This window comes from Apodemus sylvaticus, chromosome 22 (genome assembly GCF_947179515.1).
Source record: "Apodemus sylvaticus chromosome 22, mApoSyl1.1, whole genome shotgun sequence".
Taxonomy (NCBI): domain Eukaryota; kingdom Metazoa; phylum Chordata; class Mammalia; order Rodentia; family Muridae; genus Apodemus; species Apodemus sylvaticus.
In genome coordinates this window covers 30,033,762-30,061,101 of record NC_067493.1, presented here as the reverse complement: position 1 = coordinate 30,061,101, position 27,340 = coordinate 30,033,762, and the positions used below count along the sequence as shown (strand labels likewise).

General features: G+C 37.2%; 1 protein-coding gene across 1 annotated transcript in view; it reads right to left on the bottom strand.

The window, feature by feature from the left end:
- LOC127672485 (cytochrome P450 3A13-like) overlaps positions 1-23,480 on the bottom strand; it is a 97,056-nt gene extending 73,576 nt beyond the window's left edge. Inside the window, exons 1-4 of the mRNA XM_052167628.1 lie at positions 23,410-23,480; positions 21,801-21,894; positions 12,612-12,664; positions 8,365-8,464 (exon numbers count right to left, since the gene is read on the bottom strand). Of these exons, the coding sequence (XP_052023588.1) occupies positions 8,365-8,464; positions 12,612-12,664; positions 21,801-21,894; positions 23,410-23,480 (318 nt within the window). The remainder of the gene's footprint in view (positions 1-8,364; positions 8,465-12,611; positions 12,665-21,800; positions 21,895-23,409) is intronic.
- Between the last annotated feature and the right edge of the window lie 3,860 nt (positions 23,481-27,340).

Below are 27,340 nucleotides of genomic sequence, written 5' to 3'. Positions count from 1 at the left end.
AATGGTGCTGGTTCAACTGGAGGTCAGCATGCCGAAGAATGCAAATTGATTCATTCTTATTTCCTTGTACTAAGCTCAAGTCCAAGTGGATCCAGAACCTCCACATAAAACCAGATACACTGAAACTAATAGAAAAGAAACTGGGGAAGACCCTTGAGGACATGGACACATGGGAAAATTTCTTGAACAGAACACCAGTAGCTTATGCTCTAAGATCAAGAATTGATAAATGGGACGTCATAAAATTACAAAGTTTCTGTAATGCAAAGGATATTGTCAAAAGGAAAAAAACAGCAACCAACAAATTGGGAAATGTTCTTTACCAACACTTCATCCAACAGAGGGCTTATATCCAAGATATACAAAGAACTCAAGAAGGTAGATTCCAGAGAGCCAAATATCTCCTTTAAAAATGGGGTACAGGGCTAAACAAAGAATTTTCATCTGAGAAATATCGAATGACTGAGAAGCACCTAAAGAAATCTTTAACATCCGTAGTCATCAGGGAAATGCAAATCAAAACAAACCTGAGATTTCACCTCACACAAGTCAGAATGGCTAAGATCAAAAACTCAAGAGAAAACAGGTGCTGGCGAGGATGTGGAGAAAGAGGAACACTCCTCTGCTGCTAGTGGGGTTGCAAGCTTGTACAACCACTCTGGAAATCATTCTAGCAGTTCTTCAGAAAACTGGCAATGATACTTCTGAAGTAGCCCACTATACCACTCCTCTGCATACATACAAAAGATTCCCCAGCATGTAATATGGATACATGCTCCACTATGTTCATAGCAGCTCTATTCATAATAGCCTGAAGCTGGAAAGAACACAGATATTCTCAACCGAGGAATGGATACAGAAAATGTGGTATATATACACAATGGAGTACTATTTGGCCATTAGAAGCAATGAATTCTTGCAATTCTTCGACAAATGGATGGAGCTGGAGAACATCATCTTATGTGAGGTAACCTAATCTCATAAGATCACTCATGGAATGCACTCACTGATAAATGGATATTAGCCTAGAAGCATGGAATACCCAAGACACAATTCACATATCAAATGATGCCCAAAAAAGAAGGAAGGAGTGGCCCCTGGCCCTGGAAAGGCTCAGTGCAGCAGTATAGGGGTATATTATGACAGGGAAGTGGGAAGGGATGGATTGGGGAACAGGGGTAGGTAAGAGGGCTTATGGGACTTTCAGGGAGGAGGGATTCAGGAAAGGGAAAATCATTTGTAATGTAAATAAAGAATTAATCGAATAAAAAAAGAGGACTGATGCCATCAGCTACCCTGTATTTACATCTAATAAATAAATCTTTAAAAAATAAAAAATTAAATTAGAATCTTGAAACTAATAAAAGAATAGAATAAAAAGCAGGAGGGACAACAAAAGAAAAAGTACGTATATAAGTTCTGATAAATTGGCATGTTCTAATATATTCTCTTATTATCAAATAAAGGGAAAAAGAGAAAAAAACTCAATTAAAAGGCATACTGATTTTAATGGTAAATGGAATCAATTTTTATATTCAAGTATGTCATAAAGTGTGTTGAATATAGAAGGATTATTTACAAAAATTAAGGGAAGTCGTAATTGACCAAACTACTTCACAACCAGTGTATAACCAATTACACCCAAGACCCTAAGAACAATGTGGAAGATAGGGTGGAAAGACTTTTAGAGGCAAAGGAATTCCATGAAAGTCTTGACTCTGGGCATGATATTGCTATTGCACCCATGAATTAACGATTGCTGTGCATATTCCTCTAGATCTGTAGAATATCAATACAATTAGAAATTCATCATTGAATGTAAAATGGATCTTGGTGCCACCACTTCTTCCTGAGTATATAATGGTAGTTGTATGAGCAGTTTTTCCTCCATCTACATCTGTCCCACAGGGGTACAACAGTTGCAGAGCCCATAAGAGGGCACTGGATACAATGACACTGAAATTACAGACATGTTTTATGTATCATATGTCTACGGGGAATTGAACCCTGCTATGATACCTACGAAACACAACAAATACTATTATAAAAATGTTAATAAAACTATAATAGTAGCATTAAAAGATTGGTAGTAATCATATATATACATATATGTATATATATGGTGTATATATAGTTGTAATCAATAGCTGACTAGTTGGACTCAAGGCCTGCTCAAAGTAGAAAAATGCTTACTGGTACTGGAAACCTAGCTAAATATGTGTGGCCATTGAGGATTCTAGAAGTGATCCTATTACTATCACCCTACCAGAGCAGTATGCTATGTAACTGTCTTCAAATTTTTTCATCATATCAACAGAAAAGTATAGATCTCAATCCTTGTCAAGAAGTTTCTTTGAAATGTAAAGTGACAATTATGGAAAAGCACAGCTAGTCATTATGGAGAGGACTAATTTTCACACTGCTCTCCTACCTTATTGATACCCTCATAACAGAGTTGCTGCACCTAAAGCTAATAGAACATTGAAGATGTATGGCCAGAATTTTAAAAGCCAGATTATCAGGCAGTTTTTTTTTATGAGATTATACCTTCTAGCTATACCAGGGAAGCTACAAAATGAAAAATCCACATCATTGCCTAAACAAGACCTGAATACTTTCATCAAATGGTGATGTAGGGAAATGTTAAACTCCTAGATGAAGAGCCAGAGAGGGAGAATCAGTCTTCTCCTGAGATTCATCCATGATTGATTGTTGAATGTTGAGTAATCATCTCTAGAAATATACACATGCTGGCAACACTGAACAGTATAATCAAGTTGTACTTATGTATTATCATCTATATTTATGTATAACTAATTAAAGAGTCATACAAGTTTCATTCAGATACTTGAAAAATAAAGGCAGGCTGATTTACATGAGTCTTTGATAAGCATGATCTACTGAGTGAATTACATATTAGCTAGGGCATATATTGGCACTTGTTCAAAAAAAGGAAAAAGAAAGGAAGATAAGTGTGTGGATTTGGAAGAGAGTTTATGTTGAAATATGAGGAGAGTGAGCAGGAAATAATAAATGATATAAATGCAATTTAATTAAAATTTACAAATTGTCATGCTAAACTCTTTATATAAAAAGGTATGTATTTGAATGATGTTAACATGTTTTAGATAAATACTTAGCTCTGTCATCACAGAAAACTGTGAATTCTGGGTTTGAATATATGCACTGACACTAATAAAGAATAACATTATTGCTGTGTAGTATTGCTTTATGTCAGGGATACTGATTCCCCCAGAATTTCTTTTGTTGCTGAGAATAGTTATAGCTATCCAGGGTTTTTTGTTATTCCAGATGAATTTGTTAATTGCTCTTTCTAACTCTGTGAAGAATTGAGTTGGGATTTTGATGGGTATTGCATTGAATCTGTATACTGCTTTTGGCAAAATGGCCATTTTAACTATATTGATCCTGCCAATCCATGAGCATGGGAGGTTTTCCCATTTTTTGTGGTCTTCTTCCATTTCCTTCTTCATAGTCTTGAAGTTCTTGTCATACAGATCTTTCACATGTTTGGTAAGAGTCACCCCAAGATACTTTATTCTGTTTGTGGCTATTGTGAAGGGGGTCATTTCCCGAATTTCTTTCTCAGCCTGCTTATCCTTTGAGTATAGGAAGGCCACTGATTTGCTTGTGTTGATTTTATAACCTGCCACTTTGCTGAAGTTGTTTATCAGCTGTAGGAGTTCTCTAGTGGAGTTTATTGGGTCACTTAGGTAGACTATCATGTCATCTGCAAATAATGATAGTTTGACTTCTTCCTTTCCAAGTTGTATCCCTTTGACCTCCTTATGTTGTCGAATTGCCCGAGCTAGTACCTCAAGTACAATATTGAAACGATAAGGAGAGAGGGGGCAGCCCTGTCTAGTCCCTGATTTTAGTGGGATTGCTTCAAGTTTCTCTCCATTTAGTTTGATGCTGGCTACTGGTTTGCTGTATATTGCTTTTACTATGTTTAGGTATGGGCCTTGAATTCCTGTTCTTTCCAAGACTTTAAGCATGAAAGGATGCTGAATTTTGTCAAATGCTTTTTCAGCATCCAATGAAATGACCATGTGGTTTTTTTCTTTGAGTTTGTTTATGTAGTGGATTGCATTGATGGATTTCCGTATATTGAACCAACCCTGCATTCCCGGGATAAAGCCTACTTGATCATTGTGGATGATCATTTTGATGTGTTCTTGGATTCGGTTGGCAAGAATTTTATTGAGTATTTTTGCATCGATGTTCATAAGGGAAATTGGTCTGAAGTTCTCTTTCTTTGTTGGATCTTTGTGTGGTTTTGGTATCAGTGTAATTGTGGCTTCGTAGAAGGAATTGGGTAGTGTTCCTTCTCTTTCTATTTTGTGGAATAGTTTGAAGAGTATTGGTGTTAAGTCTTCTTTGAAGGTCTGATAGAATTCTGCACTGAAACCATCTGGTCCTGTGCTTTTTTTGGTTGGAAGACTTTCTATGACTCCTTCTATTTCTTTAGGAGTTATGGGACTGTTAGATGATCTATTTGGTCCTGATTTAATTTTGGTATTTGTTATCTGTCAAGGAAATTGTCCATTTCCTCCAGATGTGAAGAAGGAAATGGAAGAAGACCTCAAAAAATGGGAAAACCTCCCATGCTCATGGATCGGCAGGATCAATATAGTTAAAATGGCCATTTTACCAAAAGTAATATACAGATTCAATGCAATACCCATCAAAATCCCAACTCAATTCTTCACAGAGTTAGAAAGAGCAATTAACAAATTCATCTGGAATAACAAAAAACCCAGGATAGCTAAAACTATTCTCAGCAACAAAAGAAATTCTGGGGGAATCAGTATCCCTGACCTCAAGCAATACTACAGAGCAATAGTGTTAAAAACTGCATGGTATTAGTACAGTGACAGGCAGGCGGATCAATGGAACAGAATTGAAGATCCAGAAATGAATCCACACACGTATGGCCACTTGATCCTCGACAAAGGGGCTGAAAACATCCAATGGAAAAAAGATAGCCTTTTCGACAAATGGTGCTGGTTCAACGGGAGGTCAGCATGCAGAAGAATGCGAATTGATCCATCCTTGTCTCCTTGTACTAAGCTCAAATCCAAATGGATCAACAACCTCCACATAAAGCCAGACACTCTGAATCTATTAGAAAAGAAACTGGGGAAGACCCTTGAAGACATCGGTACAGGGAGAAAGTTTCTGAACAGAACACCCATAGCATATGCTCTAAGATCAAAAATTGACAAATGGGACCTCATAAAATTACAAAGTTTCTGTAAGGCAAAGGACACCATCAAAAGGACAAATCGGCAACCAACAAATTGGGAAAAGATCTTCACCAATCCTACATCAGATAGCGGGCTAATATCCAATATATATAAAGAACTCAAGAAGTTAGACTCCAGAAAACCAAAAAACCCTATTAAAAATGGGGTACAGAGTTAAACAAAGAATTCTCACCTAAGAACTTCAGATGGCGGAGAAGCATCTTTAAAAATGCTCAACTTCATTAGTCATTAGCTAAATGCAAATCAAAACAACCCTGAGATTTCACCTTACACCAGTCAGAATGGCTAAGATTAAAAATTCAGGAGACAGCAGGTGTTGGAGAGGATGTGGAGAAAGAAGAACACTCCTTCACTGCTGGTGGGGTTGCAAATTGGTACAACCACCCTGGAAATCAGTCTGGCGGTTCCTCCGAAAACTTGGCACCTCACTTCCAGAAGATCCTGCTATACCACTCCTGGGCATATACCCAGAGGATTCCCCACCATGTAATAAGGATACATGCTCTACTATGTCCATAGCAGCCCTATTTACAATTGCCAGATGCTGGAAAGAACCCAGGTATCCCTCAACAGAAGAGTGGATGCAAAAAATGTGGTATATCTACACAATGGAGTACTATTCAGCCATTAAAAACAATGAATTCATGAAATTCTTAGACAAATGGATGGAGCTAGAGAACATACTAAGTGAGGTAACCCAGACTCAAAAACTGAATCATATATATTGGATATTAGCCCTCTATCTGATGTAGGATTGGTGAAGATCATTTCCCAATTTGTTGGTTGCCGATCTGTATCTTAAAAAATGCTCAACTTCATTAGTCATTAGGGAAATGCAAATCAAAACAACCCTAAGATTTCATCTTATACCAGTCAGAATGGCTAAGATTAAAAATTCAGGAGACAGCAGGTGTTGGAGAGGGTGTGGAGAAAGAGGAACACTCCTCCATTGCTGGTGGGGTTGCAAACTGGTACAACCACTCTGGAAATCAGTCTGGCGGTTCCTCCGAAAACTGGGCACCTCACTTCCAGAAGATCCTGCTATACCACTCCTGGGCATATATCCAGAGGATTCCCCACCATGTAATAAGGATACATGCTCTACTATGTTCATAGCAGCCCTATTTATAATTGCCAGATGCTGGAAAGAACCCAGGTATCCCTCAACAGAAGAGTGGATGCAAAAAATGTGGTATATCTACACAATGGAGTACTATTCAGCCATTAGAAACAATGAATTCATGAAATTCTTAGGCAAATGGATGGAGCTAGAGAACATCATACTAAGTGAGGTAACCCAGACTCAAAAGGTGAATCATGGTATGCACTCACTAATAAGTGGTTATTAACCTAGAAAACTGGAATACCCAAAACATAATCCACACATCAAATGAGATACAAGAAGAAAGGAGGAGTGGCCCCTGGTTCTGGAAAGACTCAGTGAAACAGTATTCGGCAAAACCAGAACGGGGAAGTGGGAAGGGGTGGGAGGGAGGACAGGGGAAGAGAAGGGGGCTTACGGGACTATCGGGGAGTGGGGGGGGCTAGAAAAGGGGAAATCATTTGAAATGTAAATAAATTATATCGAATAAAAAAAAAGCTGAATCATGGTATGCACTCACTAATAAGTGGATATTAACCCAGAAAACTGGAATACCCAAAACATAATCCACATATCAACTGAGGTACAAGAATAAAGGAGGAGTGGCCCCTTGTTCTGGAAAGACTCAGTGAAGCAGTATTCGGCAAAACCAGAACCGGGAAGTGGGATGGTGTGGGTGGGAGGACAGGGGGAGACAGGGGGGCTTATGGGACTTTTGGGTAGTCGGGGGCTAGAAAAGGGGAAATCATTTGAAATGTAAATATATATATATATAAAGAATTCTGCACTGAACCCATCTGGTCCTGTGCTTTTTTTGGTTGGAAGACTTTCTTTCTATGACTCCTTCTATTTCTTTAGGCGTTATGGGACTGTTTAGATGATCTATTTCGTCCTGACTTCTAAAATAACTACATATCTATACATGTACACACATATGTATATGTGTATGTGCATATGTATATGATATATATGTATCTGTATATATGTGTATATTTGTGCAGTATTTCCTAGTCTATGTATATGTATGTACATGTGTATGTGTATGTGCATGCGCATGCGTATGCACATGTGCATGTGTATGTGTATGTGTATGTGTATGTGTATGTGTATGTATATGTATGTATGCATATGTATGTATGTATATATATACATACATAGACTAGGAAAAACTGAAGGAGATCAGAAAAACAGTAGCCTTAACCTTAGTTATTATTGCCAGTTTTCCTTGGGGAATAGGTGAAATGAAAATAAGGAGATAGTAGCGACCTGTCTTTGGCCTTCGGCAGCAAAGCTGCTAAAATCAGCTCCTGACTTCTGCTCTGTGATCTTGTTTGCTTATCTTCTCTGCTGATAAGTGTCACATCTTCACTTCTACCTGATTAGATAGTAAGTTCAGTCCTCTTTAACCATTAGCTAGAGGCTATAGGTGCAAACAAATTAAAGGAGATTTTTATATATTTCTGATGATTTTTCCTTCAGGAAGGATGAGCTATCTTGCTCCCCAACACAAAGCACAAGGCACATAGCACTCTGAACATTGTTGGAAAATTATGGTGAAATCATAAGAATTTCAAAATAAAATGTTTGGATTTTTTGTTTGGTGGTGCTGTAGCATGAAACATGAGCAAATAAATGTGCTCCAGGGCAACATTACCAACTTTTCATAGTCAAATATTGAAATGAATGCTCACATTTTAAAAATTTGCATTCTCAGATTATAATTACAATATTTTTTGCAAGTACTCCTTCTTTCTCTTTTTCATATTCATTAGGTTTTGCAATAAATGTTTCTCCATGCATATATGCATAGGCATATAATAGTCTATATAATATTATATATATATATATATATATATATATATATGTATGTATGTATGTATAATATTAGTGGTAGTATATATATTGCTAGATAAAAAGATAAAAATCTGTCCAGTATGCACAATGTTTACATTTTGAAAACAAAATACCTACAGGTCGGTTTGTGAAGATTGAATAACATTCTTTCACTAACACCTTCTTGATCATGTCTGGATCTGTGATGACCAGGACAGGGGTCATCCCGTCATGGAGCCTGTATTGGGAAAACAGAGATGATAACACTGGTTTGATCCACAACTATGAAATGAATCTTGACTTCTGTAAGAACAATTGTTCTTCACTAATGAGCCATCTCTACAGCCCCAATACCATTAACAACTGACAAGTGGTAAAATTTGCAAGGAATTTTTCCTTTGGGAACATTAGAAATGTAGAACAGTTCAGTATCATTGAAGAAGAACAGATTCTCTCCTCTCCCTTTTACCCTCTCCACTTGTGGTAAACTGAGTGCAGGAGCTGGCACCGGCTGGGGGTCATGAGATCAGAAAATCTTGCCCCAGTGGTGTATGTATAAGAGAGGTGGAAGGCTAACATTTTCACATAACTCTCAGGTCCAATACAGGATTCTAAATTGGCCCAACCTGACAGTGACTCCTCCAGGAACTGGTGGAGTGCATGATTGGGCCAGTTCTACATATTAAAAAAAAACCCAGGATCTCCATGACACTAGATAATGACAGAATATTTGAGAGATGTCCCAGTGAGGTTCCAGATATGATAGTATAGCAGAAGCCAGAGGACTAGGACCATACCAACAATTCATTACAATGAACATTTAAAAGCAAAGAAGTGTAGACAAAATTTTATCTTGTGGCACACTCTCTGACACATAAATGCTTCCACAATGAGATTTTATTTTATTTTTTTTTCTGTTGAGGGTAGGTCACAAGGGTTGACGGTGGGTATGAGGAGAGAGGGTACTGAGTTGAATTGGGGTATATGATATGGCAAGAAATTAAGAAGGAACCAATAAAAATTTAAATCCAACACAGATTGCACAGTGTCATGGAACACATTGTTCTTAGTGATCATGCCAATGCAACTGGCCTTGTGATTACTACTGAGATTTCTGAGGATGAATAAATTAAATGAAGAATTAGAATCTCTTCTACCTTGCTTGTGTCATGAAGAACATTGATGTTACTTCTTCTCAGACCGTAACCAAATTACAAGCACCTCTCATAAGGAGGTTCTGCTGCTGTTCGCTCAGTTATCACACAAAATAATTAATGAAACATGCCTAAAGACAATAATATGATTTAACACACACTATACCTGTACTTTAAAGTTAGTTGTATGTGTTATGAGAAAATATCCATATACATTCCTGTTAAATAGTCATTGTCTTATAATGAATGCAATAAAAAGAAAAGGAAAAGAAATTTCAGCTAAGTGTGATGCCACAGACTTTTAAGACAAGTAGCCAGGAGGTAGTCATGGAAAATAGTGATATCTGGGCTATAGAAATGTATAGTTCTACCTTGGATATGTGGAGATCTAGTCTCAAAAAAATAACGAGAGAAAGCTCAGGATGCATCAACCCTATGGAAAATATTACAGGCAAGTCAAGAATCCTGAGATTGAGAGAAATGGTCTTTCCCAGGGAAGAACACATCAACTGATTACACAATTCCATGTAGTTAGACCATAATACATATATATGATTAAGACTGACTGAGCATGTTGTGATTATAAATATAAATTCATTTGCATGTACAAATTATATATTTGAAGGGAGAAAAGGGAAGGGAGGAAGGAAGCAATTATAACCTCCATCAAAAATGAAGTAATAACAGTAAAAAACCACACTGTATAAGTATGTAAACTAAACAAAAGTAATAACTATAAATATTGCCATTTTCAGCAGGCCTGGTACTTTGTCTGGACATCACAACAGTATAGGCATAATGTTTTCATACATTGTGTTAAGTTTACCATCAGTTATTCAAATGCTTACTTTTCTGACCTCATAACTCGTCTCAATGCAGAAATGTTACTGCCATGTTTATTCCCAAGGATCTCCCTCTCAAGTTTGTGTAAACAATTCTTATCATTTCTTCTCTGACTTGTCAAAAATGCTAACCACCTAATGGCTGGGCAGAATGTAGAATAGATCAGGATAACTACCAGGCATAGAATGGAGAGAGTGAGAAAGAATTCACTTTTCTGATTAACTGACAGGATGGAGGAATCAGAGCCATGGAGAAGTGGTCAAAGAGCCAGATTAATAATAATATGCAAGTGTCATGGGATGTAAGTGGGAGGAAGTCAGATCCACATAGGAGAAAAGGGTAGATCATTTAACTGCTCAGCTAATGAGGTATAGATGTGAATAAATGCCCTTTGTTGTGTGTATTTATTGGAGAATATCATAAGGTAAAGAAGTACAGCTCTCCAATTAATTCACCATGTACATTTATATTATGTATAATTAATTTACATAATAGGGGTGGCCCAGTTTAAGGGGCATAGGTGATCTAACCCAGGGTAAGAGCATGAGAAAGCTGGTCATGACAATCCTGCTGTACAATGAATGAAATGGTGGGGTGTGGATGCCCCCCTCACCATCTGTAACAGTCAAGAGAACTAGCTGGGGGGTCCTGAGAACAGATGAGCTGGCCCTGTTTCTCAATGGACACAGAGCTCAGAAGAACAGACCTTTGTAGGCCAAATCTGCTTGTGCACTGTGTGAAATTTATCCTTGTGTTATTCAAATGCCAAGTTCTCCGTCTTCATATCTTATTTCAATCTGGACATGGCATTGTAAGGCGTATGTCAATAATTTCATGACTCAAATTTTTGTCTTACCATATTTTCTCTGCCATGTCAATAAAAGCTGATCACCCATTTTGTGTGTAGAAAGAGAGAGAGAGAGAGAGGAAGACACATTCAGACTGAACTTTGAGGAGAAAGGAGGGAGTTCATGAGAGTTCAGCAGAAGCATGGAAGTTTCTAAATTAAAGTATTATGCAGATTTTGGCTGGAAGGTATCCAGATTTGTTTAAGGGAATGAATACGATAGATCAATTGACTTCCCAGGAATTGAGGTGGAGCTTTAAAATAAATCTTGGTCTTTTTGTTTCATTATTGGGTAACTAGCTTGGATAAATAAAAATAGCCATCATATTAATTTACACCGTACATTTATTTGGATTCTGGAAATGTGGATGTGAGTGAGCCATCTCATGGAATGAAAGAAGTAAATCTGATCCTGCGCCTTGTTGATGGTACCATTGGGTGGCAGGGATATAGCAATGCTGGTAAGCTCACCCTTGCAGTGTGGATAAGGGATAGCCAGTGGGATAACTAGCTCTCTTACTACCCAGGCCTAGATCCAGGGCTCTGAGATGCCCCACCTCTAAATCTACATCATCTGCTAATGACTCAGACACGTGAATTGGCCAGTCCTTTTTCAAGGTTTCAGAATTTCCTTGACACTTGGTAACAACAAAATAAATGAGGATCCAATACTGATGGTGTCACACAAGCCAGAGCTCTCAAACCAGACCAATGACTCATTGCAGTGAACATTTATAAGTAAAGATGTGAGGACAGAGGGATATAGTGTGGGACACGGAGAAACATACTGTAGTTTCCACAATGAGATGTTTTCTATACTTTATTTTTTGACATTGTTGTCAGCACCATCATTATTGTCATCAGTAGTGGTGAATTGCCTGTGTGTGTGTGTGTGTGTGTGTGTGTGTGCATGTGTGTGTGTGTGTGTGTGTGTGTGTGTGCATGCATGTGTGTGTGTGTGTGTGTGTATGTGTGTTTGTGGTTATTTTGTAGGGAGTTTAGGTTGCAAGGATGAGAGGTAGATATGAGGGGATAGTAAGATGAGTAGTAGTGGGATGGCCTATGTGAAACTCATAAGTAATCAATAGAAAGATTTAAAAACACAAAGAAAAAGAAAAAGAAATCCTGTCTTTGAGAATACTGGAAATATTTTTAGTAACTGCTTTTCTGGTGTGCAAGTGAGGGCAAGAGATATTCTTTTAAATTTATAATCATATTTTACTTGTGTCTAAATTAATATATTTTACATAACTAAAAAAGTCCTAATTAATAACAAATAGAGCCAAGAACCTTTATATGACAGTGAGTAAAAATAAGGCTATGTGGTTAGATCATTAAATGATGCAGAAAAATCATGACCTGCAATATTCTAATTCAGACTGTGAATTACAACATACTTATGGAACTGTTGGCAGGGCAGTCTTTCACACACTTTAATATAGGTCAATGCATCCCAAGATACTCTAGGCTGACAGAGTCTTCAGTCAGGTTGGTTTCACATCTTAACAAAACCACATATTAGACATTTCCAAACTACTTACGTCCACATATCACCATACTTTTTCCGGAATTCTACGTCACATTTCCACACACCCTGGGAAAACAAATTAAATAGATCATTGTTTTTATACACATTGTCCCTAAGTGAGAAACCAATGACCCAGTCACCAGGAAATTCGGCTCATTTTTTAACATTCCTAACTTGCAAATAATTGAAATCCTACAGTATTCTCTGAGACATGCCAGGAATTTAAACATATTCATCATTTTGTTTCTGAGTATTGTACATTCCCAAATTTTTCTTCTCTAATAAAAGTACAGTGCCAACTGCTTTACTCTATGTCAGTTTATTTGGTTATGCTTTGACTGTGTAATCCTGAAACACACTAGTCTTTCACATTTTGATGCATGACAACATCAAGAATCAGGGAGATTGACAGGAGTTTTCAAATCTCTTTGCTTCTCACTGCTTACTGCTCTTTCACTCACCCTATGATTTCTTTGGGATTTTTATGGCCTCAGTAAATTGAAGACAATATCGATGCCTATAGCATATTAGATTTATACTAGAAATGAAGTAGAGGCAAATGATTTTCCTTTCTGGTGCCTCTGTTAAACATCAAAAGATCAGGAGTTCTTCCCTGACATAAGGGAAACAATGTCAAAAGCTTGATCTCAACTGTTATCAATGAACCCTGGGTTGGGGGAGGAATCAATGTAGTCATTAAGTGATTATTCTGACTTTTTTGAGACAAAATCCTATGTACCTCAGCCTGACTCAATCTCTGTGTATATAAAGCTGAACTTGAATTTCTAATCGTCTTAACTGTTGGTATTATAGATGTGTGGCATCATCCTATAATTGGTATGATGCTGGGTCTAGCCTAGGGATTAGTCTGTTCCAGGCAATCAATATACATAAGGCATTTACTTCTTCAGCCACTGTTAATTTCAACTGCATGAAACTATGAGCCTGGCAGATGTTAAAACCTGTTTTGTAGAGTACTCCCCAAGGGCTTAGAGCTATTCTGAACCAAGGCATGCTCAGAGACCCTAAAGAAAGGAGAAAGAGAACATTACATTTGTGTCCTTGTACATAAGCAGACTTCCTAAGTTGTAGTCTAGGGATTAAGACAGTGCATTACAAAAGTGAAAGTTGTAGTTACAAAGGGATCTGACTTTTTCCTGAGCTGTCAGAATGGCAGATGTGTCTGAACTTTCTTAGACTGTTTTCCAAACTTGTCTGATTTAACTCTGTGGTGACTTTGGTCATTTTCCCCTACATGTAGCATGTAAGAAGGTATGATGCTCAACAAATTTCCAACATAAGTCCTTATTTTATGGAAGACAACCTGTTCAGAGCTATGTTCCTTCTATATTTCTCTTCCATGATTCTTTCCCTAATCTTCTCATCATCTTGCCCTTTGGGAATCCTCATTCTTCTACTTGACTTATGTGCTGCTCAATGTGGGTCCTGAGATTAATAGAAATATTATTTGTAAAATGTCAGACTGGAGGATCTGTAAAATAGAAAGGGTGGTAGAATCACTGAGAGAAAGATGGTCCCCTCACTTTTAATGTGTGAGGTCAATGTTTGTTTTGAGCTTTCGCAAAGTTTGTTTTATGAATATGTGACCCCTTGCATTGGGGAATAGATTTTCAGAAATGATTCTTCGTCTGTGTGGATTTTTCCTTTGATGAATATGAAGTTCCTTCTCCATCTATTTTGGTTGACAGTCTATTTCATTGGATATTCAAATGGTGACTCTATCTTTTTTTCATGCCACCATTTGCTTGGAATTTTTCCTAGCAATTTACTTGGAAGTAGTGTCTGTTTTTGTCAGTGTGGTGTGTTTCTTGTATGCAATAAAAATGCTGGATCCTCTTTACATATCCAGTCTGTTAACCTGTGTCTTTTTATTGTGGAATTGAGTCTATTGATGTTGAGATACATTAAAGACCAATGATTCTTAGTTCCTGTTATTTTTATTTTGGGAGGTAATATTGTGTGTGTTTATGTGTGTGTGTGTGTGTGTGTTCATGATTTTCTTTTGTGTTTGTTGTGAGATTATTACTTTGTTGTCTTTTCTTGCCTGTATTTTATGTAATGAATTTTTCCCCTCTAGTATCCTCTGTAGAGCTGGATTAGTAGCAAGATACTGTTTAAATTTGTTTTTGTCATGGAATACTTTGGTTTGCCAACTTCAGTGACAGATAATTTTGTTGGGTATAGTAGCCTGGGCTGGCCATTGTGTTCTCTTATGCTCTGTGCAACACATGTACAGGGTCTTCTGTTTTTTAATCACCCCTGTTGAGAAGTTTGGTGTAATTTTGATAGGTCTGCCTTCATATGATACTTTGTCTTTTCCCCATACAGCTTTTAATATTGTTTTTTTGTTCTGTAGATTTAGTCTTATAGTTAATATGTGAGGGAAAGATTTTCTTTTCTGTTTCAGTGTAGTTGGTGATTTGTGGTCTTTTTGTATGTTTATGGCCATCTCTTTTTTAGGTTAGGGAAGTTTTTTTATGATTTAATTGAAGATGTTTTCTGGGCCTGTAACTCTGAATTTTACCCTATTTTATTACTATTATTCAGATGTTTGATCTTTTCATCGTACTATGAATTTCCAAGATGTTTTGTATGAGTATGAGGAGCCTTTTACACTTTATATTTTCTTTGAACAGTGTGTCTATCTTTTAAGGTATATTCTATTCCTGAGATTCTCTTGTCCATCTCTTGTATTCAGCTGGTTGTGCTTGCATTGTAGTTCCTTATTTCTTTCCTAATTTTTACATTTCCATGGTTCCGGGGTTTCCTACATTTGTGATTACTTTATTGTTATTATTTCCAGTTTAGGTCTTGGAATTTTTTGATCAATTTTTTCTCTTGGTTGAAGATGTTTTCCTATATGTATTTAAGGGATTTATTTGTTTTTTCTATAAGTACTTCTAACTGTTTGCCTGTGTTTTCCTATATTTCTTTGAGAGAGTTATTTACAACTCCTTAAAGGTCTCTATCATTTTCATGAGAGGGAATTTTAGTTATGAATCTTGCTTATCAGGTGTGTTAGGGTAATTTGGGCTGGCTGTGGTTGGAGAACTGCCTTCTGATGATGTTGAATTACATTGGCTTCTGTTGCTTATGTTCTTGTGCTTGCTTTTTGTCATCTGGCTGTCTCTGGTATTAACTGACCTGGGTATCTCTGAGTGGATTCAGCCTCCTTGGAAATAGGTAAACACCTGTAACATGGTTTTGAGCAGGTCTCCTTGGAGGAAGGCAGTGCTTTCTCTTGTTTCGTACAGTCTGTTCTGTCTCTGGTCACAGGAGGCCTACTGTGTCCTTGATTTGCCTCTCTTCCTTTTTTCCCTGGTTAGGGGAGACTTCCTGTATCACTGGTTAGGGTGAACCTCCTGAGAGACAGCCAGACTTTGGTGTATTAGGGCAGGGCTTGTCTCAGTTTCAGGAGGAGATACAGATTGGTGGGCAGATGGGGCTCCCACAGAGGAGATAGATACACTCTATGCCTTCACTGACTCTTGAAAGGTAGCTCTCCTTGGCATATATTCTGCAGATATTTTAATTCAGATTTGTCAACATTACTTTCTAATCATTTTATCCTTTTTATGACATATACAATCCCCACAGCAAGTACTGTGTTTCTTAGTGAAAGTCCATCTGGAATGGCTGATGTTATACTTGAAGAATACTTTATACTACTTCATCCTACTTTGTATGTTTCAGTTATGTCTTCTGAAAGCATAGACTCTTTTGCATTCCTTTATCCTCTAAACATTTACTCTGACAGTTTACTTACCCTACATGTTGCTCATATCCTTCCTGGAAGCTTTTAAAATTTACTGAGGATGAAGAGATACCTCACTTGTCTCAGCATGTCCAGCAACAACTTCAGAACCAGGAGATTTTCTGTATTTTCTTCAAAATCTTCAAGCACTAGACTTTCTCCTTTCTTGGAAAAAGTCAAGCAGTATATCCAGCTTCCCATTATTCCATTCAGATGTTTGGTGTGTCTTCTCAGTTTACACAAGCTACAGCCTCAGTCAAGTCTCCATCATATCTCTGCTATGCTTCAGTCTCAATTTTAGTTCGCTAATGTTGTGTGCAGTTTAAGGCTATCAGATTTTCTCTGGGACCAGCTGAGCTACCAGCCCCCAACTGACTTCCCTTTTGTTTTTACCAGCTGTAGCTCTGGGAGGTGATAATTCTACCAGCTCCTACCTGGCTTCCTTGAATCCATGGACAACACACACACACATACACACACACACACACACACACACACAAATGCCTATGCACAAGCATATGTACACACACAGACACACACACACACACACACACACACACACACACACAGTTTATTCCTTTCCATTTTTTTATTCTATATAATTTTTATTTATATTTCAAATGATTTACCCTTTTCTTCCTTTCCAATTCATCTACCTGGCACAACTGCTGGGTGCTGATGTCTTTCACCTGGCAAAGTGTGCCCTTTTCAATTCATTGTCTCCATCTCTTCGCCTACCCTAAACTTCAGTGGCTATTCCCAACCAACCTCTGTGAAGTGGCCACAGACACCAGCTCCCCTTGAGACCTCATACAGTTGTTATGTTCTTTCTCCAAATATGCTAGAAACCCCCCTCTCCTTCTTTGAATCTGCCTTTTCATCCTGATATGTGGAAAATATGCCTGCATTTTTTCCCAGAAATTGGCCCCTGGCTTCTCTTACTGACAAATAATGAAACAGTTGAGGAGAACAGGACCATCTGAATTTCCCTCCTTCAGTCTAGAGATCAGGTATGGCAAATTGTCCTGATCATGTAACCTATCTGCCTACTGCTTGTTATGGTGCAAATCCCCAAGGCTTACAATCTTATAGTAGATAGATGTTACAGACATATCATTTCTTGACAGTCACACATGTGACATATATCTGGATTACCCCACATGTTTATCCAAATGACTAGAAATGCTGGTAAGCATTAGTTAACTAATTGCCTAGAATCATTTTCTATAGCAAGACATTGCTAATGTTAAAAACAATTAACATTCCTGATTGCACTTTGGTTCCTTTAAAATTTTGTGCCATCTTTAGTATTATACATATAATTGGCCTCTCTTACATTCCCCAAAGGCCAAAAATTCTAAGTGGGTCTTTTAAAGTGTTTCTTGGAAAGAAAAGGAATTGTACATATACCTGCCTACTCCTAAAAATCTTCTCAATTTTAATTCATTTACATTTTTTGAGATTTGATCGACAAAGATTAACTGCTGCAGAGAATTTATGGCAGATATGCTCCAGATATAGAGGTGTTTATAGAAAGATCTTTCTATAGGGAAACAGTGTGGTCCTGACTCTGTGCTTAGGTAGGGAATTAGATATATTTGAGTTTTCCCAGATGCAGCTCATGAAGCAGCTTGGGTATCAAAGCACCTTTTCAGACATTCCTATTATTCCTCTTCTGTACTATGCATGCCAGAAACTGGGAATGCAGATGATGATAAGTTTGAAGTCTGGTTGGTCATACTCCCAACTTGATGATAGGTTAAATGTCTCACTGCAGATAAAAAATTGTGTGCTCTATGAGACAAGGCAGCCTGTTACTTACATTCAATTAATTTTTAGCAATTCTGGCATTACTTTCTGCTACTTCCATGGAAGGTGATGAAGTCTACTGGGCCTATGAATCTGACATCCACTTTGACACATAGACACTTAAGAAGGCTACTTACTAATGATATGATATTTACTGAGCAATGCTGATGTTTCAGTGCTCTATCTGCACTGAAATATCATGAATTAGTTGCATTTTCATTGTTATATCAGTATGGATGTTCTCATTTGAGTGAGTGGTAAGGACCATTATTTTAGTATCCATGTGGGATTAAGGATAGAGTTTTTCAAACATCACCAACTTATTCCTCACCTGAGTTTTCTAGTTTCTGATCAATTCCAATTATCCATTGGATAGACAATGCCCAAAACATGGTGAGATTTCTATGCTTTGGTTCAGAATAAAATTCTCCTTAAATGGCATACTCCATGGTTCAACAGTATTCCTTGTCTCTTAGTAGATAGATGATCCTAGATGTGCTCACCTCATCTGATTAAAGATAACTTCTTAGAACCAGCCCATTGGATATTTCCTATTATACCATAGTCAATGGAATGGGTGAAAAGGACCTTAGGCTGTTAGATGTACACCTGGATAATGAGATGATCTATTTAAACAAGGACAAACCATGCCATAGACATCATTTTATATTTTACCTTACCTATTCTATCAACCCTCCATATATTGAAGTGAGTGAGAATCTCCCTATGCAAGAGAGTGAGGGACACTTAAAAATTACTTGGGTCAGTTTTATTATTTCTGTGAAAATTTCTCTGATCATTCAGGCCTTATTTTACTTCAACACCCTTCTTTTGATATGGTTCCTGTGCACCTTAATGGCACATTAAGTATGGTGATTTTGATTAACACATTCTCTGTGAACTACATTAGGATTTTACTAAAAAGTATTTCTAGATCACATTTTAACCATAACTTTTGCAGTACTAATAACAGTCAAACCAGAGGCTGCTGTCAGAATGGCCCTTGTCCTGCAAGTGTATACTGCCCATTTGTGTGTGTGTGTGTGTGTGTTAAAACAAAATTACTTTATTTGTCAAATACTAACAAAAATAATATCTCAAATATGAGCATCATAACAATTTTGCAACTTTCTTGTATATATACTTTACATCCGTGTTTCTAGGTTTTCAGTACTTAAAGTTCCACAGCTGCATCTTTTTTTTCTTTTTTTTTTTAATTTTTTTATTCGGTATATTTTTTATTTACATTTCAAATGATTTCCTCTTTCCTAGCCCCCCCCCCCCATTCCCAGAAAGTCCCGTAAGCCCCCTTCTCTCCTCCTGTCCTCCCACCCACCCCTTCCCACTTCCCCGTTCTGGTTTTGCCGAATACTGTTTCATTGAGTCTTTCCAGAACAAGGGGCCACTCTTCCTTTCTTCTTGTACCTCATTTGATGTGTAGATTATGTTTTGGGTAATCCAGGTTTCTAGGTTAATATCCACTTATTAGTGAGTGCATACCATGATTCAGCTTTTGAGTCTGGGTTATCTCACTTAGTATGATGCTCTCTAGGTCCATCCATTTGCCTAAGAATTTCATGAATTCATTGTTTCTAATGGCTGAATAGTACTCCATTGTGTAGATATACCACATTTTTTGCATCCACTCTTCTGTTGAGGGATACCTGGGTTCTTTCCAGCATCTGGCAATTATAAATAGGGCTGCTATGAACATAGTAGAGCATGTATCCTTATTACATGGTGGGGAATCCTCTGGGTATATGCCCAGGAGTGGTATAGCAGGATCTTCTGGAAGTGAGGTGCCCATACTGCCCGTTTTGTTAACCAGCTTTTTTATAATAGCTCTGTAGCTTCGTCATCAGAAGAAGAAATGTATAAACCCCAGAATTTAAATGTTTTAAACATTGGGTGGTTTACCTAGGAGATTCTAGGATATCAGTTACAATTACTGTTATGTTGGCTTTGGATACCTTTATGTTTCTCTTCGAAGTAATGAGGGGGCAAGTGAGAATTGAAATGGGGTAGAAGTATATATCATTTGCAGTCAATATAGCATCAGGATAATGTTAGACTTCCTAAACATCAATCAAATTGTTAAAAACCTGTGCCAAGTTCGATGCACATTCAATTTCTCTTTAGATGTTACTAAAGATATATTACACAGTCTGTAAACATGTAACATCTTTGTCATCTCTGTATATTTGTTGAGTAGCATCATCAAATTTCTTATGTTGGAATGCTTTGATAGTATTAGGAGGCCTTTTCTAGTGTAAGGGACATCTGGGGCTTTTAAATATTTAGGTACAAATTACTCATCTGGCTATAACATCTAAAAATTGTGGTACTATTTGATCCATACTGGTAAAAAGTTCTTCCAGACAACATAGTCAAAGTCCAAACAGAAGAGTCTGTACAGAAAATACAAACAGTTCCCGTTATTTCCAGGAACAGATTTCACAAGGCTCTGTCTCAATCTGGCGCTATGTCCTCTAAGCAGTCAAGGATGAAATTTCTGGGATTCAAAACTTTCTTTCAGTCCATGGTTATCCCAACAAGTGTATTTCAAATACATAAAGAAGTTATCAAAAATGTTGGGGGAAGTTATTGCTTTTTAAAGTGAGGTCTAAAAGTGTGGAATTCTTTGGACCTTAAACCCTCATTTTAGAAGAATCATGATCTATTCAAGATCTAACGTTGGTCTGTTGTTAAAAATAATATGCCAGAACTCCATCTTTAGAAAGCATACACAAAATGTTTATGTAAATAAACATTTCAAAATTGTCTGTATGTGTGTACATGTACATGTATTTGTATATATGCATGCATTTACACATATTACACACTACACACACTACAACTAAGTATTTTCATATTTGTGAAATCATGCTTTTATTAATAATTTTGTATAAATTTGCTTCTGTTTTGAGAAACAAAACTCATGATATGGTTAAACATCTGTGGTTCATAGGAATTATCTAGTCTCCCATATTCCAGTTTCTTAGAGCTATACACAGGGTCCTATTTTGTAGTGAAAAGGAGTAAAGCCAAATCTTCATTTAGGTGTCAAAGCCTTGGCTGCTATGTTGGAAATGAGAACACGGTTAAAGAGTTCTGTTAAGAATTCAAGTACGTGCATATTCCTCAAAAGAACTAATATGACTCTTGATAGCAATGTGCCAGAGCTACTCAACAAGTAGAGTAAATAATGTTACTGAAATCTAATTCAAATTGGTTGGGTGCCACTCAGTGGACTTATATATATGATCCTTTTAATAATGATTAGGAATAATTGTAATTTTCAGGAATCTGTACTGAAAAAGAAACCCAAGTCTTTTATTTTTGCACAATTTACACATCACCATTTTGGCAGCAGGCCTTGGTGTGTCCAGATCGAGGGTTACCCCTTGACCTGACAAAAACCTGTAGTCACCAACTCAAGTCAATAAATTCCAGGGATATCCTGGCAGTGATGTTGGTGTAGCAGAAACAATTTTAAAAGCTGAAAACTTTAGCATTTCATTGCAATGGCTACTTGTACTGGTGAACTGACACAGGGTTTCTTAACATGCATGAAAATGACAGTCACTGAAGCAAAGTAAGGAGCTTAACATCACTCACCCTCCTGTAGAAAAGCATTGTCCCAATAAAAGGCAGAGGCTTGGGGCCAGGAATCCCTAGCTTTTTAAAATGTCCATGAGTAGAAGTTCCATAACTAAAATATGAAGGAGAAAACCAGGTCACGGGCATGCTAACACATACACATATATGAATACACAGATTCATATGCACATGTATAGGTATTGATATATGTACATATATATTCACACAGGTACTAATTTATGTATATCGTTGACTCAATATATATGAGTATATTAGTGTGTATATATATTTCTGTGCGTATATATTCTTGGATGCAAATATTGGCAGTTACTAGAATATATTCAGTGAGGACACAGGCGTGCAGAACTTAACATAAACTCTTAGAGCAATAATACCCTTCACATCCCAGCTTAGCATAGACTTTTTAGGTTAATATTTGATGTTTCTAATTCTAGAGTTAATAAGTAATACAACTTTATAAGCTAGAGCTTGAATGTTACTAAGTGTCTCACATACTTAGAAAGTAAGCACAGATAACCACTATGAGTAACCTGAATGCAAGATTCACAAGATCCCTTGTGAATGTTATATAAGCAGTGAACGTTGAGACATTAGAGGAACTTTCTGAGTTGTAATATCTCACAGTCTGCAAACTGTTCAGAGATGCAAACATGTAGTTATTGGGAAGGAGAGCAGCCTCAGCAGTTAAGAATATTTGCTGCTCTTTCAGCGGTACCAGGTTCTGTACCACACACACACACTCACACACACACACACACACACACACACACACACTCCAACTCACAGCATGTTATAATCCCAGTACCTGGGAATCAAGTACCTTTTTCTGACATTCATATTTATCACACATCTATCTAGGCAAAACAATAATGTGTATGAATTTAAAGATACAGTAGTTGGAAGTCACCATTTGTTCAGATATGGTGGTTTGTTGCTACAGATGCCTTTGAACCATTCATGCCCATGGAAGCAATATTTAAAACAAATTACTGTCATAGCATCATAAACTTTAGTCTCTCCAAGGTATCCTTGGTGACATGGTCATCAGATGTTTTCTTCCATTTTCCCAAGAATAGTTGAACACCACCATGAGTTACCCAAATGATATTATTACTACATAAGTCATCATATATCTGTCTTATTTCTTCCAAGGCTTTCTGTACTGAGTACACTACCTAAATGCCCTTAATTAACTGACATTGTAACCCAGCCATCTATATTGAAAACACTTTCTGGACAGACAGGCTACAGGCAGAATAATCTTTAACATCTCAGGTGTAGACATTGTGAGTTCTATATCTTAAAAAATTGCTATACTAATGTGACAAATTACAGACCAATAACACAAAACCATCAAGATAAATAGTTGAATAACCATTTCGAGCTCGGTCTTCAGTCTCACAACACTGGCTCCTAAACAAGAGTTGAGACAGTATGGCTGAAAAGATCAGTGAGATAAATGATTTAGTTTACAGTAGATTTCTTTTATCATCTCTGGCAGTATGAGTTTTCATTGGATGATAACTTTTGTTTTCCAAAAGGGAATAAGGGCCTAAGAATCATCCCAACTATTGGAATACAAAGAGGAGTCTGAGCGTTTACTCACAGGTAGAGCAGCACGAGGATAGTTGACAACATTGCCCATGTTTCCATGGAAAAGTTTGGAACCAGGTCCATTGCTTTTATTTCAACAAATCTATTCTCTGACTTTTCCTAGCAGGTAAGGCCTTGATTTCCCCTTCTGCATCCAGCTGTATATCTGTGCTGCAAATCAGTAGTATTTATGTGCTAGGGCAGTAGGTGGAACAATCAATATTGTCAGTTCAACAATGAACTTTGTATTCTAAGTACTGAAGCATGAATTTACTCTTTACTTGTTGGTTAACAATTGTTCATTAAAACTGACATTTTAACTTTTTTCTAGGTATTTTCTGCAGGTTTTGTACATATTTATTAACTAAATCTATGCTCTCAGTAGACCAAAGATTATGAATATTTTAAATAAAAATTATAGTAATGTAATTGATGCTAAATTTCCATTCTGTATTTATGTAGTCTCCTTCATTGTAAAGTTCATTAAATATTCGTACACAAGCTCCATTTGTAAATGTTTATGCACATAAACCTTCCATATCTCTGGAACACTTTAAATACCTTAAAATGTGAAGTATCACATTTCATAACAAAATTTGACAAAATGCCACCATAAATAAATATATAAATTCATCCTCAGATAAACTACAATGTCTCATGCATTTCTTTCTTTTTTCTGGTTTTTTTTTTTGTTTTTTTTTCCAGACAGGGTTTCTCTGTGTAGCTCTGGCTGTCCTGGAACTCACTCTGTAGACAAGCCTGGCCTCAAACCCAGAAATTTGCATGCCTCTGCCTCCCAAGTACTGGGATTAAAGGCATAAGCCACCACCACCTGGCTCATGCATTTCTTTCTTGTTTTTTTTCTTAATTTTCTTTTTTGTACATATTCTTCTTACACTATGCCATTATTAATGGATATTGCTCACTATTGCATTGCAATCCCAGTGTCTTGATACACAGACAGCATTCAAAACAACAATAAGCATACCATAGAAATAAATCTTTCTTTAAAAAAAATAAAAATGTGATTTTGTGAACCTATTTTATTTTAATATTTTTATACTGTTATTTTCTTTCATTTCCATAGTAATCTACATACTGTGCATCCCCCATAGCTGAGGAAGTATGACATACTATAGTTTGTACTTCTGAAAAAGCATCACATTCACACTCTACTTGTACCTCCAGTGAATCCATCAAATGAGGCATTTTTAACAACATAATCAGCATTATTACTAATTACAGAGATTATAAAACACCACTCACCAATTCTTCCCATTTTTACTTGCATGCATCTGGTGCTTGGTTTTTCAGCACTGACTAGAGTAAAGGGTATGTATCCTTGGTGCAGCATAATCACTTCTTAGTCATTTTGCTGGGTTTTTTTATTCCAAATTTTTGTTATTGTAATAGTGGTGGTGATGGATATTTTTTGTTAGTTACTATTACCAGATCATGTAAAATTTCTACTATATTTTGTACAGTGAAAAAAGTTTTTCTTCTGAGACTCATTAGATAAGTCATAGATTTCCTCATAAAGTTCCATAGAACATGCTTCTATCCATAAATTGAAGACAAATGAAGAAATCTTCTGAATTAATAATTCATAGTGTGTAGTTTGACTTTCCGATGTTCCTTGTTCAGATTTTGCCTGACATGAAGTGAAAAAAAAAACAATTTTTTCATGAGTACCTATTCCAAGAACATACCTAAGGCATGTAAAGAATAATGAATCCCTGTAGAAATGTAACAGGAAACTACTGGCAGAGAAGAATTATCCTTGAACCAAAGAACAATTGGGAACCTTGAAAATACTCTGCAAGAAGAATAGGCGTGTTATCCCATGAAATCTTAATGCGTGCCCATTTCCCAGGTCTCTGGAATGTCCAAGAGATGCCCCCATATCTGATTTCCCATCTCTTTCCCCATGCTCTCCCTACACTTGATCTGCCTACTCCTTATCCCTTTTCCTGCTGCTCTTAAGGTCAACCAGTTGAGTTCCCAAGCCCTAAGTTTCTGCTTGCTATGTTCCCATGCAGTTATGCAGTCATGTGGTCTGCCCTAACCTCTTCATACTTCACATTACAGGTACACAATGTAGCAACAACTCCAGACATGTGCAGACATTGGTGACCACCACGTGAAACCACTATACCCAGTTTCCTGACTGGGAAAATCCAATAATAACAAGCATAACCCTACCCCATATTCCATTTTCCTGGCCACTGCTCTGCCTTTATCCTTGAAGGATTTTGGTGGCTGAGACAATTAGATGACTGCAACTATCAGGGACCACCAGCTCTACCTCCTTCGCTGGAGGCCTGCTCCTTTTGGGTGCAATAGTGAAAAAGTAGAAGTGGTTCATTCCAGCTGTTGTGCCTGTCCCAGCAGACTGGCTGTCCATGAACTGGAAGGCAATGGCAGACCCGTTTATATCTCATGGAGATTCTATCTCTGAACTCCACAATCTCTTTATCCAGCTCACCAGGTTCCCACTGGTGAGTTGTACCATGCCAACCCATTGCTTCAAATCCCCCACAGCCTTTGTGGAGCACCTCAGGAAAATCCATGCTTGGCTGCCATACCTTTCTCTCTTGAACCCAAACAGGGCACCATTTGAAGATAGACACAATACAAACAGTTCAGAAACAATGGTAACTCAATTTCTGGGCACAACAACTAAAACCTAATACTGTAAGCCTTATTAAAACCTGACCCCTCTGGTGTATAATTCCTGCTGATCCTCCATGATAAGAGGATTCTGTAGTAGTTACATTGTACCCCTCTGTTGACCCAGATTCAGAAAAGCCTTACTCTCTCCTGCTTCCTGTATTCTTTCATCCAACCCAGAAGTCCTACCTACTAGTCTAGTGGTTGGCTTTATTATTAATTTGGGGATTTGTTCAAAAGAAGAGCTCCAGGCCTACCCAGGACAACTAGCAGGCTGAAGCATTTAGACTCAACTACATTTGCCTGCATCCCTGGAATCCTAGAGCCACTATGGGCAACCAAATCTATTTGCAATATCAGAGGCCTATTGATATCAGGAACTAGCAGCTCTACCTATTGAGGCTTTCTTTTACTGTCTATTATAATGCTAAATGTTGGCCCCCAAACCTTTAAGTCTGCAAATAGATCCTGTGATCCTGTCTCCAATATAGAAATGCAGACACCTAATAGCTAAGCAAAAGAGACATAAGTGGGTTTAGGTTTCACAATCTTGGGGAATAGTGGGATGAAGAGAATAAAGAAGGTGTGGGAGAAGGTAGGAGAAGCTGGCATTGGTTAGGGGTCAAGATTCTATGGCCCCCAGAAATGCCCAGTTGGAGTTTAGTTCAACCCAGAGAGAACATGGTAAACAGTACATAATAACTTACTTTTATGGACAAAAAGTAGATTCTAATAGCATGGAGAGTAGGCTGCTGCCCAACTAACATGTTTCTTAAGGCTTACTATAAGTGATCAAAATCATATATTGAAAAGGAAGATACAATAACTGATATTAAGGAAATTCAAAAAAGTCATTAGGTCTTACTTCAAAAGCCTGTATTCAAAAAATTGGAAACTATTAATGAAATTGATCATTTTCTAGAAATATATTGCTTACCAAAGATAAATCAAGATCAGGTAGGTCATTTTGGTGATTCTTCAGAAAACTGGGAGCAGTTGTGACTCAAGATTCCTGGGCATATAGCCAAAACATTCTTTAATATACCACAAAGACACTGTTCAACTATGTTCGTAACAAATGAAAATTATCACAAAAAGGAAACAACTGAGATATTTCTCAGCTGAAGAATGGGTTAAAATGTGGTACATCTGTACAATGAAATACTATTTAGCTATTAAATACCAAGACATCATAAATTTTGCATGCAAATGGTTGGAACTTGAGAATATCATCCTGAATAAGGTAACCCAGTTACATAGTATTTAATCATTTA